The 15,295-nt window shown below is 35.6% G+C and overlaps 1 protein-coding gene across 1 annotated transcript in view; it reads right to left on the bottom strand.

Annotated features, from left to right (window-relative positions):
* The window catches only part of DNAH12 (dynein axonemal heavy chain 12), a 72,573-nt gene that overhangs the window by 7,750 nt on the left and 49,528 nt on the right, over positions 1-15,295 (bottom strand). The window contains exons 49-65 of the mRNA XM_063348003.1: positions 14,734-14,910; positions 13,786-13,917; positions 13,259-13,348; positions 12,382-12,522; positions 12,010-12,251; positions 11,405-11,552; positions 9,889-10,034; positions 8,374-8,588; positions 7,263-7,455; positions 6,409-6,601; positions 5,256-5,428; positions 4,612-4,752; positions 3,508-3,666; positions 2,335-2,479; positions 1,371-1,521; positions 791-1,044; positions 80-220 (exon numbers count right to left, since the gene is read on the bottom strand). Of these exons, the coding sequence (XP_063204073.1) occupies positions 80-220; positions 791-1,044; positions 1,371-1,521; positions 2,335-2,479; positions 3,508-3,666; positions 4,612-4,752; positions 5,256-5,428; positions 6,409-6,601; positions 7,263-7,455; positions 8,374-8,588; positions 9,889-10,034; positions 11,405-11,552; positions 12,010-12,251; positions 12,382-12,522; positions 13,259-13,348; positions 13,786-13,917; positions 14,734-14,910 (2,841 nt within the window). The remainder of the gene's footprint in view (positions 1-79; positions 221-790; positions 1,045-1,370; positions 1,522-2,334; positions 2,480-3,507; positions 3,667-4,611; positions 4,753-5,255; positions 5,429-6,408; positions 6,602-7,262; positions 7,456-8,373; positions 8,589-9,888; positions 10,035-11,404; positions 11,553-12,009; positions 12,252-12,381; positions 12,523-13,258; positions 13,349-13,785; positions 13,918-14,733; positions 14,911-15,295) is intronic.

Here is a 15,295-nt window from a genome sequence, read left to right as displayed (position 1 = left end):
TCTAATATTCACTGGACAGAAACCAGTATCTGTGGATAAAACAAACAAAAAAACCCCTCTCAACAGATAGGCACATTACCAGCTCCTTTTCAGGGCATCCAGAGAAAAATGCAGGATCAGAAATGGGATCAGAAAGAAATGACTGAAGAAGGTTTAACCGGAGACCAGTAGGAGGTTCATTGGTCATCTTCACTCCATTCTGCAGGACGGTTACTGGAAACTAGAAATAAAAACCAGCAACACTGCATTCAGAAAATGTGGAATAGATGGTATGTTGTTATAACAATATGTTATTACTCTGTGTTTGTTATATAAACAATTATCTGTAAGAAATTAAATTTTAAACATCAACAGCTTTAAAAAAAAGTATCTGAAAGGTACCAAGAAAGAAAGACCTTGCTGTAAACTACAAATCTACATTTTAAAAGCTTTTCTTGTTATTCAACACCTTATAAATAAAATGCAAGATTAAAATTTTGAATTTATGTGAAACAAAACAATGGTGGACAGCACAGAAACTTCTTAATTACATATGCAGGCAATATGCAGTTCCATTCACTAGTACACAAAATATCACACATCACAATACCAAAACACTACAAAGGAAGCTTGGTATTACTGTTTATAATTATTTTTAAATGTCCTTTCTTGATTAAATTATCTCTTCAACAGCCTCACTGTACTTCAGAGAAGTTCCGTATTATCAGCTCATTCAGGGATATGAACATTTCCTAAAAACGTCATCGACTTTTCCTTTCCCCCAATACAGAACATCTGGCAATGCCTGTACCTTAGGTGAAGGGTAACTAGTAAGCCAAAGTCTGAAGGCTGGATGACATTTGTCACTGTTAAACTCTTCACATATTTTCTCCAGCATTGGCATCCATGAGACAGCTAAATGACAATTTTGTAAACAAACCCAGGTTCCTTCTTCCATTCCACTCTGAATCATTTTTGTAGCTATAGGTCCTTGTCCTTGTCCTAATGAGATGGACTGAAACTTATCCCCAACCATCTCTCTGTCATTTGCAAATTTCAGGAGGCCTTGAATAGAAAGCATAAGATTTTAGCATGTCTTCATTAAAAAGAAGTTATGTCATGAAAAAAAATAATTTAAAAATGTTTATTACTGTTTTGTTAAAATGTACATACAAGACGGTATAGCTTTGATGTAGAGTGTAGTATTTATTCAGTTTAAAATATTGTTTCCATTTTTAGGGAGTACAGAATCTTACCAGTGTTTCATGATGCACTCAAATCTACTTGCACAAAGTGCAAAATAATCCTCTTTGTGTATTGAAAGGGAAATTCAGGTCCCTAATCTGAAAAGCTGCACCATGCTTTTGTTTTCTCTTTCTGTGTATACTTACTAGACATGGGATCAGCCCCTGGAGATAGCACAAATATTAAAGGGATTGTAGAATTTGAATCTAAGTAACTTTTTGTTAGATCAAAAGGTGGTGGCTCTACAAATTTCTTCCCCAGTTTATCAGTTACAAACGTTGTTACAGCTGGAATAATCTGGTAAAAAAAGTAAATAAAAACCATTAACATAAATTAAATATAACTGCATATTTGACAGCATGTTTTATGTATCCTAATTTAGTTAAATTCCTGATCCTACAGACACCTCTCTGCGTTGCACGGATTTGAGACCAGTCTTGCCAAATGCTTGAGAAGCAAAGGTTTCACCTCTTGTTGGCACCCTCCTGACTTTTTTGGTTTTTTTCTCCCCTCACATGAGTCATAATAATGCTTTTAGAAAATAAAAAAATAACATACCTCATATAAACAATATTAAATTATGATAAGACTTTAACTCAGGCTTTACCTGATGTGGATGACCAGCACATTCCCCCTTAGTAAGTATTAATGTAATTATTTTTAATTAATTCTATGCACTTTAAATCCTAACATTGATTGTTCCTAAAGTACATACAATACAATTTGCTAAGTGTGCCAAAGGCTGTATGTGTTAAAAGTTCGCCTTGGCTGTTCAAATCAACACATTTGATCTCTCTCTGCCTTGGAACCCTTTGTACGAGTATCCTGCTCTCGAGTATCTTGTGTGCGCCAGCAAACAGACTACGCATGAACAAGCACGTGAAGAAAACTCGAACAATGAGTATACTCTGAAAGATGCATTAACCCATGTCAGACAAAAGATCTCACCTGATGCTTGTGGTGTTTGTATTGCTCAATTGAAAAATAAGAATAGCATTTATTTTCTTAATAAAATATGATGAAGAAAAGATTAGTTATGTTAACAACCAGTGCAAACTATGCTACAAGACATGGAACAGCGTACAAACACTTGATAACAGATCATTTTACCTTGTCTGGTCTTAAGCACCGAAGAATTATAATCTTTTGTAATTCATTTAATGTATTATTAAATTGTTCTGGTAACGGAAAGCTTTGTGGCTCTTTGCTGTCATAAACTTTTTGCCATTCACCTATATTTTCAGAGATGTGACTCCTAGAGGGAAAATGCAGTTACAATTACTGTAAATACCTGGAGCCTGTTTTTTGATGTTTATCAAAGGCCAATTACATTGTGTTGTCATACAAGCCGCTCCACACCTACATCAGCAAGTAAACCTGCAGTTGAGCTTCTCCATGCTCAAAAGTGAAAAATCTCTTCCCACCACGCTACTGAAGACATACAAGACTCCACCTGAAAGGTTCTGAGTTGACAATAAGTTCTGCCTACTCCTTCAACCAGCACTGCTTGGACTTTCAAAGGTCTGGGTGAACTTTCTGCCTCTCGTATTCCAGGAAAACCCCACTCTAACTGAAGAAAGTTACTGGGAAATTAAACCAGGGAAAAAAAATATTATTTTCCTTCATGCAACATGCAGAGTACATCCTCTGCAATGGGACAATATTCAGACTATTTAAAGGCTGGATCATCATTCACGTTGCTACTAAAACTCCAAAGGGGCACAAAACACAAAACAGCCTCACATAATTTCTTCTAACAGAGTTTCTTCTTGTTTCCGCAGTCAGATCCAAATCCTCCAAATATTTGGGTTCTGTCAGCTATTTATATGCAAGACTTGTACAGCCCTGCTGGTTCCAGAATTTATGGTTAAATTCTATTTAAATCCAGGGTGAAATTCTCCTGATTTCAGGAGATTAGATTTTACTAGCAAAATTCCTCCCCCAGAACTGCAGTGGAATTCTGCTACATATACTTCCTTTGGCCTCCATTGACCCCCTTGAAACACTGTTTCTCTACCACAGAGACATTCCAAAAGAAAAATTTCTTTATGGAATGCCTCAAATAATTTAGGAAAATAGTTTAATTAAATAATATTATAATTAGCAATCTGACTGTGTGACTTAAATAAGTGAAGCAAACCCAGTGATGAAAAAGGGCTGATTTTACCATGCTGGCATTCTGGCACTGGTTTGGAGAACACACAGGAAACATTTCTTTCAGCACGTTACATGTACTTTGGTCAAAAATAATTAAGGCTAATTCACATCAATATTCTACTATACCTCAGTCCTTTCAAAGCTGGGATTTCACTTGCACGACATAATTCATCCCAGCTCTTATCTGATAGCCAAGATGGATCTGGATTCTTGTACTTATTCTTGAGACCCACACCCCCAGTCAGTAAGAATACAAACTCTTGCTGTTCTATTTCATTTTTAGCCCTGTGTTAAAAAAAATGGATAATATTCAGTTATTGAGATACAATTTTACATAATCTAAAGAGCTGTTCAAAATTAATTATACTTTACTGCCATTTAGTAATACTTCTACCGCGGTAACAGCTGAGATTAGATCTCAGTATTCTATAGTTAAAAAACTGCATGGTAAAAATGACTGATTAAGACTACAGTAAGGGTTTCAAGAGGCAAATGGTATATATCTGCTTATTTGTTTTTAAAAAGTGCAGTTATTCCTGATTTTTAAAGGCTTTATAGAAAATATAAAGGTTCTGTGAGTACAGTAGCCCTACAAATTGGCCGAGGAATGGTCCATATACAGATGTGTACACAATGTAATTACGTAAGTGTGTACATTATGGTCATGGTGGTGCAATTTTGAACTTTTGTCTCCTTTCACAATGTATTCACACAAAATTACAAAAAAACAGGAAGAAACTAAAAAGCCAGTGGAAGAGAAAAGACTGCAACTGAGATCTCATGATGTATGCAAAAGGACAAAAGAAAAAGAAGAGAGAAAGTGAAAAACAAAGACAAAAGCCTAGAAGGTGTTGGGATAGCACATTACTGTCTTAGATTTCTTTCTAAAATATTTTCTTAAATAATAGCAATTGTTCTTGATATAAAGATGCTAGGCAGCATTACCCAGCTCCTTTAAAGGGAGTCAGAGATGTATCACTGACAAAACCATTGGTTTAGATGAGGATAGGAACATTTTTTTCATTGTGTCCAGTACTAGTGATACATGCATTCATGTACTCGTTCACTTGTAAATATTCTCAGTATTAGAAAACCCCAAACATTCATGTCCTTACTCCAAAGGCATTATTCCTAATATGCACAAGAACATGCTATCTCATCAATACCTTTTTCCATTCTAAGAAAATCATTAGTTTCTGTTATTAAGAGACTTCACAAAAATGAGCTTACATGAGAAGACTACAACACAGCAAAAACGAGAAGAGCAGCTTGTCCTTTTCAAACAGTGAACGACACACATTGCAATACAAATTGTATGTGAAGTGGTCATTTAGATATCGAAGTCGCTTCTCCAAAATTTTGGATTTGTTACTAAAAAGAAAAGTGAGAAATAGACTTCAAATTGAATAAATTAGGCAAATCAGTTAAGAAATCTAAAATTATTTAGGGTTGCGGAGGAATTATATTAGACCCATGTGCTCCACAAGGGACTTAAGATACCCATTTCCCCAAAACTTCAATTATACTCAGTGTTTTACAACTCTCAAAAGTCCCAAGTAAAATAATGAGCTGAAATCAATTTGCCACAGTTAGGTGGTGGCACTCAGTTTTCATAACGGAGGAGCCTAGTTCAGAACCAGATCTCATCCCTTCTATAAGTGACATTCTTAAAAATACTTATATAAAGCACATGCTTACAGTTCATAATTTGTTCAAACAGTAACTAAGAGCATTTACTTCATTAACAAATCATATTTTGTTTCAAAAGTTTGCATTTAAGAGGGGATAAGAGGTAAATGATTTCAAAATGGAGAGAACTGTTCATAAGAAGAGAATGAAAACACTTTATTTGACATGAGAAAGACTGTATTTACCTATCATGAATAGAGCTGATGAAGAGGTTAACAAACCAACTAAGGGAGTACTGGTACATGGGATCAATGTTTGCCAAGTCTGCAATACTAAAGAACAGCACCGATGAATGCTTTGCAATAGCTCGATAGCCTTCTCGAGATTCAGCTATTTTAAGTTCCGTTTTCTCTGCAATCTAAATATCAATAGTAGTGGGTAAGGAAAAGCTTTCAGTGTTCTTTGTACAAAAATATTACTACTTAATAACTTCATTAAAAATAGTTCTACACAGCACTTTATAACACCGGAGTAAGACGACTTTAATGTTCCAAAAAGCACAATCACAGCAGGAAAATGACTCCAGTAGGTGAAGCGAGTACTTACCCTTACCACAGTACTGCCTGAGCCATTCACCTATACTACAGGATGCAATAGTCAAAACAAAGGACAAAGGAGGCACAACAGTTTTGTTGCAACATTTAGCACCAAAAGCATCAATCTATCTCCGCAGTATTAAAAAATATGACTAATTTCAGACTAATTATGTATTTAAACTCTACTTTTTCTACTGTAAATCAGCTTTATACAAAACAATAAAAAGGCTTTTCAAAATTTGACCATCAGACAAATTCCAAGATTACATTTGATTGGCATTAACAAAGTAGCAGTAAGGCCAACATCAGCTTAAAGAAAACACTAATATTTGATTTATATTAAGCCTATAATGATTAAAAAAACCAACTTTATTCTCTTACCAATGTTATTTAGCTCTCATTGACTTCAGCTGGTATTTTATGCATAAAGTATAACAAAAGAATCTGGGCTTGCGTACCTGTATTAGTCACTCAGATTATTAATGTCTCCCTGAGTATTTTTGTTGTTTTAAAAAAATTAGTTCCTTCATCTTAACACATTACCTTAACTTCAGAATTTATTACTTTTCACTCAGTCTTTAAAATGCTTCGAAGAATGTGTATCTATCTATAAATTAGAGACTGAATAAATGATCAGTGAAGAGTCTAGAATGGATCCAATTTTATATTTTTCTTCATACTTCACAAGCACAGAATTTCCTCCTTGTGCTTTGCATCTAATTCACAGTCCTTCTACTAGCTGCAGATTTTAGCATTTAATTTCTATGCATTGTTAAGGAAAGTAAACACACACATTTCTTACCTGCTGTTTTTTAGTGATCTCATTAGCTGTTATTTTAGCAGAATCCAAGACCTTAATAGCAGTCTCATCTTCCAGAATATTCCCTTCAGATGAATGTAAGGTTTCTAAAATTTTCTTCTCAATTTCTTTTAGGTTCTTTTTATTGGCTGCGGACTGAAGGATGAGAGCATTTCTTTCCTCTTCTAATTCTGGTCTAATGAAAAAAACGGTCAACGTTCACCTTCAACTTTCGCTTTCACAGCACATCCTAGTTTTTCTTTATTATAACCCTGCTGTCTGAAAAACCACCACGTGATAATGTGGAATAAGTTTACTGCTGGAAACCCTTTGTAGCAGAGTTTAGCCCAATCACATAGACCTTTCTGTACAACCCAGATACTACTTCTCTGTAACTCTGTGAGGGCTCGGATAAGACCCAAAATCAGTTTCAGAGGTACTGGGCATTTATTTCATATGAAATTAAAACAAAATCCTCATCATTCTGCATCCTTGTCTGGCAGCTCAGTCACATTGCAAAAATCACAATAATGATTTAAATTTCAAATAATATTTACACAGTTTTCTAACATTCAAGGAATATTTCAAGAGAAAAGTACCGTAAAAAACCCATGACTTTACATCTCCTATTTTAATTAACTTGTGCACACTTACACCCACAGTAAACATGACAATCTGTTTTCCTAACAAACTTTTTAGATATGAAAACTAGAAAAACATCTTTTTTTCCCCCAAAGCTGTTACTGAGCAACATTTACACCATGTAACTTCAATTTTGCTTTACAATTAATCTCTCATTTTCTTGGAGTTACGCCATAAAAAATTTAAACGGGTATTTGCCATAAAGAGAGACTTACCTCTCTTTCGCTACCACAATACCTAGCAATTGGTCTTCAAGTCCCTCTGGTGTTATCATGAAATTGAGTAAAGAAACTTTTGTAGCAAGTTCAGGCATATAATGTGGATTTCTCAGTTTTGTGGTAATAAAAAACTTGAAATCATTGGAATACTCAATAATGGCCTCACCAAGCTTGATACATTCCACACCTCCTGAAGTTAAGATGAGAAATGTTAAGAAAACCATGATCTACTTCAATAACCTAAAGAAAAAAATTACTTTTGTGATTAAATAAAAGCAAATTTCTTGTCAATGACAAATTTCCTGAAAAGTATAAATAAATAAATCTCATACTCTGAAAAATTCTCAGAGACTTCAGTGAGGCCACGTTTTCCTCGTGGCAGAAGAAATGGAGTCAATCCAATCACTACCGTACTTTCAATGTGCATATACAATACTGGAGATGGTAGCAGAGCTGTGCAATTATTCTCAAATATGATATTCTTACAGACTATTCTTTCCTTGAATTACCTGCCTGAAATAGGAAGCTCAAAAAAAAGCGTTTGAGCTTTTTTCTTTTTTTTTTTTTTAAAGTATGAACATGAAAACCACTAAAGATAACTTACGTAAGAAGGAAGAAAAACATATTTGTGTTTATCTGCATTTTTCTGTCTTTTTCCAGGAGGAAGAGAAAGAAAAGTTGAAAATCAAATTCATAGCTACTTAGCAAGTTTCAGAGAAACACAGGAAAATTGTGCCTTAAGCAAAACGCCTTGACAGCTTTTCTTGATTTGTGCAAAATTTAGTAAGTATTAGCATTAGACTAAAATGTATGAAAATGAAGCAAGCAAAACATAATTGCGCTGAGACTCTTCCCTTTGCAGAGTCAAGTGTCTTCACTTAGTGTGTGACACGGTGAAGGTTTTCACATAAAACCACTATCACGTGATACATGAATGATATTTATTAAAAAAATAAAATAAAACTTCAGGCTGTTGTGAAGGTACCTTTCTCTTACCACAGGCAGCAGTAAATCAGAGTGTAATAAGAAAAACATCAGGCAGTACCACAGATTGTAAGATGAACATTAACGTAATCTGCTTCAGAGTTCAAAATTAGTTTTGCTGTACCTTGTTTAAAAGTCTGTTTAAGTAGCAGAGGTTCAAGTGACGGATCTAGTTCTTCTCCAACATTTTCCAGCAGGAGTGGAGTGCCAAACTGAATGCAGTTCTCCAGGGTTCTCATATACTCTGCGTCATTGACCTTGATAACACTCAGGCGGTTTTCCTTCTCAAAATTCTTGATCCATTTATTTGCTTGACCTTGAGGATCAATCATTAATGGCCTAGAAGACACAAGACAGTTTTCGCAGCGCTTGCAGGAGTTTTTCAAAATTTTAAACTATTTTAAAATGTTTCTGTGTCAGGCTGGCAAGGAAAAAATAATACAATTTTGATTCTGTTATTTTAAGAGATCAGTGAAAAAAAGAGGTGTAGGTGTTTTATCACGATTTGAAAAGTAATACCAAAAATAGTTTTAAGAGTTGCAAAAAAACTTCATGACGTTTTTCATAAAATACACCAGAATGCAGAATTCTTGTAAAATCTTGTTCTGCCTCTCCCCTGGAATTCTCGGTATTTATAATTTATATTGTTTTTACAAATTTTGAGTTCTTGCTCATATATTTTTTCACCTACAAAAATAAAACTAAAGAATTAGTTGTAATTTAAATCTGATATGTTGGTATATCAACTAGCATAAGACTGGAAATGCAAGTGGGGCAGGGAAAGGTGACACTATTTTAATTTTGTCCAACAGATTTGTCTCCCTTTCATCTATATGTGTGTATTTTAGTAAGTCAGGCATGAACGATAGCAAACACCTCCTCTAACTGCACCCTCAGAGAACTAAGCAACATTCTAAAACCAGAATTACACACTAATCTGAATATAACCTGAATCTATCACAAAGACTAATTCTTAAGAGAACACAGATCACAAGATCACCAGACAGTTTTATAATCTTGTATTTCTACAAGTGCAGATTGTTTGCAGACAGCTATCACAAGTTTTCACATAACTGATATCAACCTTGAAATAAAATTTCAGTTAGAATACAAAAAAAAGTTGTTACAGGTCTTAAACAAATCCTTTATATAGATGTGAGTTTCACACACAATAAATATCTATAAGACACAAAAATGCCATCTGATACCCTTATAACTGTAAGAACCTAAAGTGGACTGTGGTATATCTGGACCATGCAATTTACATAACCTGAACCTTATCATTAAACATGTAAAGAATAAAGATTTCTGTGCAGTTCTAAAACCAACTCTTACAAATGCTTCATTAGCTAGTAACAGAATAACAAGATACAATACTAAAAAAAACACCAAGAAAAATAACAAATTTTATCCAAGAGGACTGCATCTCCTGAAAGGAAAGCTTTCAAGTAACTATGTGCATTTATTTATTTTATCTTGTTATACCCCTTAAATTTCACAGGAGCTGGGTATAAGGATTCCACTACTGCTCTCAATTACATCGTCTCTACAGAAGCTACATTGTCTCTAGAAATTTTTTTTTTTTTTTTAAAAGTGAAAACTTGTTTGGATTTGAAAAGTAAATCTTTTTGTCACCTACCAACGCCTTGAATTGTCAACAATGAGCCCATTGTCTACAGAAAATGTGTCAGTTGGCAAACCAGCAATATTCCAGGCTCTTATTTTTATTGGGTCACCAAGAGTCTTACTCAAAGAGAAATTCTCAGAACAAGGGATATTTTTCTCCTGGAAAAAAAAAAGAGAAAAGAAAACCTCATTTATCTTTATTCCATGTTTCTTTACGTCTTTTATTAAAGGCCACTTCAATCCAAAGTGACTATGTGCGTTTCCTTTTAAGAGTTTGAAACAGGTCAAGTATAACCAACAAGGAGAGGTGCCATGCTGGTCCTTGTTCTCACCAACAAGGAGGGGCTGCCAGGGAATGTGAAGCTTATGGGCAGCCTGGGCTGCAGTGACCGTGAGATGGTGGAGTTCAAGATCCTTAGGGCAGTGAGGAGTGCGCACAGTAAGCTCACTGCCCTGGACTTCAAGAGAGCAGACTTTGGCCTCTTCAGGGATCTGCTTGGAAGAATAATGTGGGATAAAGCCCTGGAGGGCAGAGGGGCCCAAGAAAGCTGGCTAATATTCAAAGATCACCTCCTCTAAACTGAGGAGCAATTCATGCCAACAAAGAGGCAGTCAGGCAAAAATGGCAGGAGGCCTGCATGGACGAACAAGGAGCTTGTGGACAATCTCAAACAGAAGCTTACAGAAGGTGGAAGCAAGAACAGGTAGCCTAGGAGGAATACAGAGAAATTGTCTGAGCAGCCAGGGAGCAGGTTAGGAAAGCTAAAGCCCAGACAGAGTTAAATCTGTCCAGGGACAGCAAAGGCAACGAGAACAGCTTCTATAGGTATGTCAGTGATAAAAGAAAGATGGGAAAACATGGGCCCACTCAGGAGGAAACAGGAAACTTGATCACCCAGGATATGGGGAAGGCTGAAGTACTCAATGACTTTTTTGCCTCCGTCTTCACCGGCAAGGGCTCCAGCCACACTGCCCAAGCTGCAGAAGGCAAAGGCAGGGACCAGGAGAATGAGGAAATGCCTACTGTAGGAGAAGATCAGTTCGAGACCATTTAAGGAAGCTGAAGGTGCACAAGTCCACGGCATCATTTGATTTATGAATTATGGTGTTAGTGTAAGTATGCTGGAACCCTCCCTTTGCAAACAGCATAATCAACCATTCAATTAACATATAAATACGTGCCAGTATAAGTTATAATATAATTTCTTTTACATTATACATAACTGCATTTTAAAGTTAACTCTTTTATTTAAAGGCAAAAAGAGACAGTTCTGAGATTTTAAGTAAAAATCAAGCCTTACAAAGTCAATGATGTGCTCTTGTTTCTGATGTGCTACTTTAAGTCTACAGTAAATTCACTGATTTCATTAAACTCAAATTTACAGAATATTGGATCAGCAGAATTTATCCCATTGATCTTAATGAGTTTTACTAGGCTAACATTAAATAAATGACAAGTGATTTTTGAGGCCTTTTACAGTAATCTGAAAAAAGCACACACTTATTTAAATCTAAGATGACCTTCTAACCTTGCACAGATTGCTCCAATCTTTGGTACATTCTTGTCGAAATCCAGCAGTAAAAGCTCCCAGATACGCTATCACACCAGCTGATATCAGAACATCTCCTGTCAAATTATCATATACATCTTGAAGATCATTTGCAGCATTATTCCATCTATGACAAGCAGAAAATGCAGAAAAAAATGGTGCTGAAACCTCCACGTTAATGATATTGACAATAAAAATCAACCTTTTTTGTCATTGTTTATCGTAACTTCAGGTGGAGAATACATAAGGACACTGTCTTTATGTATTTTATTCTCACAAGGTGCTGGGTCATCTTGTCTAGACCATGCTTTCACCAATAAAGATTGGACGAGATGACCCTTCCAACCTGGTACTCTATGATCTTATGATTCTTATTTTGAAGACTTGTCTACAATTCTCCTTCAATGTTGTTGCCCATATTTTTACATTACAAACAATGAGGAATCTTTCAAGGCCCCAGGCTGTTACACTCTTCAGCAGTACAGGCCTCAGACAGAGATACAACATTAAAGTCTCAGAGAACTGAAGTCCAAATTCGGTTTCTGCAATGGCTGTTATATCTGACATTTGACCTTTAATCTGACCTTGATTTCTCTCCACCAAGGCCTCCGATCAACTTCTCTGCTCGTTCTAGTTTTTTAGCACACAGGTCAACCTGGAATTCTAAACGAGCCTTTTCTTCAGTTTTCTCAGTGAAGGTTTGTTCCAAAGCAGCCAAACGATTTTCAACTGCTGCAAGTTCTTCTCTCTTCTGATTCAAGAGGGTCAGTGTCTCTGCTAAGGACTGCTGTGCCTCTCTTAGACGATCTTTCTTGGGTGCAACCACCTATTCAATTACAACCAATATACAAATGCTTAAAGAACATTTTTGTAACTTTATTGTTTAATACAATGCTTAGGATGACTATACCAAGCAAAGATTTCATAGCACTGAGGGACTAGGATTAAAAACTCACCTTCGCAACCCTGTCATACACCTCCATTGCCATAATCCATTTGCATAAACCCTCTGCTGCTGAGGAAGCTTTAGCCACCTTTTGTGGATCGAACTCAGGATTAGTCAAGTATTCAGCCCGAATCTTCTGCATGACAGCTGCCTGGATAACAAAAGCATTACAGCTCATCAAAGTCTCGTGGCTGACACTTTAAAATTACACTGATTGGTTGCTGTTTCTCTAGACAATGAAATAGCAAAGAACTACTCAGTAATAATTGTGGTAAAAAACACTGCTCATTTTTTTCTTTTGATTTTCCTATCATGCTTTGTGATCTTTTCCTGTTTTCATCCTAATCCTATCCTTATCCTACCACTAAACACACAGAAACTACATTTAGCTTTGGAAGGTCTTCATTTAAAGTGCTGCAGGCTGAAGAATATTTGGAGAAATTACTACATATATTGTTCCTACTCCTTCTGAGGTACCTGCTTATGGCCATTTTAGGACACAAGACAATAGACAGGACTGACTATTTACTCTGATACAGTTTTTTATGTGTTATTTTTACCTTTTGATGAGATACCACCTGTAAATTGTGAAGTTAGAAACATTTGTGCACAGAAGGACATTTCATTCAAATAGAAGACAGACTATATAGAAACCTCAGAAATTCCGAAAGGGTATTCTAAAACCTTCTGAAACGCCACTTACAAGGCTCACCCTAAAGAAGTTTGACTTGCTTGTTATGACCATCTCGTAGAGACCCTTGGTCATAACAGAAATGGACTAACTTGGGACAAATGGGGCCTCTGATATATTATTTTCTAATTTCAATTTTTTCACCTGCAAGAAAATATCAAAATGATAAAAACCACTGAAAAATTAGAAGCCTTACTGGAATATTGTCCTTGTCATACTCTTTCAAATCCTTTAAGAAATTCATGTCACCAAGCAGTTTCTTGCTCGGAGCCCAGTAATCCAAAATCTACAAAACACAGTAGGAAATACCTTTTCGAAGTTTTAAAACAAACACACAAACAAAAAAATGACAGATCTCTTAATTAACTCATGCATATTTAATACTGATGACCTTGTATCTCCTGGAGACATCAAAAAGAAGAAAGTCTATCAGATCAAACATTTTCCCCAACCCATATTTAAATCCAAAAACTGAACAGTGTCTCAGGGAAGAGTTATGTATCATCTTTTATCAAAATACGAGTCAAGCAAATTAAATGTGTTCTCTTTGCACATTACAGAACTTAGAAAATTTGGAATTCTGGAAGTTTTCAGTAAAATAATGGATGGAGGCTGTAAGTATTTGCCTACTTTAGAGGACCTTGGATGATCTTGTTTATTGAACTCTACGTTGAGAAGAACATGAATTATAGTCTTATTTGAAACTATTGTCTGCCATTTTACCTTGCCTCCAGTCCCTGAAGGATCTGCAATCTTATCAGGTTTTATGTCTTTCATGACACAGATCGCAGCCATGACAAGTTTGACACCAGATGGAGGATTTTTCATTGATTTGACAATTGATATATCAGAAGGCTAAAATAAAAATCACATTTAAAGAAATTATGACAAATGTCATGCCTTTCTCACCACTAAGATGAATGAATTAACAGAAAAATGGGGAATTATAACACCATTGACAATTAACATAATTATAGAAGGCTTTTACAAGGGATAATACAGTGTTAGTAAGACAGTTAACAATATCCATCAATGTATCCTATGCAGGGGAACTAAAAATGAAATAAATGCTAGCAACTGTAAGCTAATGATTAATTAAAATCATATTTTAAAAAATCCACATCAGAATATTTTTGATACGCTTCTGTAAGTGTCATCTAAAACATCTCACATACTTCACAACTCTACTAAACTACCTCCAACTATACTAAATTCCTGTGGGACTTTCTCAACAATACTGCTTTCAGATCACGTGTTAAGTCACAACAAGGACAAAACCTTTAAACCAAAGATCCAGGTGATTCTTAGCCATAAACAAATGCCATGTTATACACTGGCGGTCAACATTAACTTAGCTGAAAGAGAACTAATTTCCTGATACCACTGCTGGTAATCTCAGGTTTTGGTTGCTTTTCCCACAACTGGGCTTCCTTGCAGATAAACAATTTTATAAATGCATGTTTCCCCCTCCACCCCCCCCCCTTTGTACTCTGAGTACAGGAAGAGGAAATACACTGAACAATGACTGTACAAGTCCTCTCCTTTGCCAAAACCGGGGAAATTTAACACTTTTCAAATCCTTTTCATCTTAGTGCATTCTTTCCCAAATAAATGGAAGAGTATAATCATGTTAAATAACTCATTCAAATGCTGAAATTTAGATCAGCTTGCCTTCAAAGTGTCAAGAGCATCAAGTGCGGCCTCCAGGGCTGGGATTGCCTCTGCCAGGTCACTCTCACATTCATTTTTCAATGCCTGAGCTTCTTCAGCTTTTCCTGTAGCAATTTCTTCATCTACTTTTACAGTTTTTCTTTTTTGTTCTACTTCAGCAGATTCTATTCCTATAGTCTAGAGAAAAAACACATGGATGAGCTTCCTATTGAGCAGTGAATGGTCAAAAAACTGGAAATTACATAGTGTAGCACTTATAGAACATTGCAAAATATGAAAGAACGGAAGTATTTAAATATTTTCATATATTTTCAGTTTACATTAAGGGAATAATTTGTTTCTTGGCATGATGAAACTTCATCATGGAGCTTTAACAGTAAACTGCATGCAATCAGATTACCATCAATGAAAGCTATTCAAAATATGCTGGAAGTTCCGGAGGCAAGAAACAATGTGCATCAGGCTTTAACTAAAAAATGACTAGCTGTTATAGTGAGTTTTCATAGCTTCATGGTCTATAACATTGACTGCTGAAATTTATTTTCTTTTCAGTGATGAGTAC

Source organism: Chroicocephalus ridibundus, chromosome 10 (genome assembly GCF_963924245.1).
Source record: "Chroicocephalus ridibundus chromosome 10, bChrRid1.1, whole genome shotgun sequence".
Taxonomy (NCBI): Eukaryota; Metazoa; Chordata; class Aves; order Charadriiformes; family Laridae; genus Chroicocephalus; species Chroicocephalus ridibundus.
The sequence above is the reverse complement of the archived record's forward strand: the minus strand, read 5'-3'. Positions and strand labels throughout refer to the sequence as shown.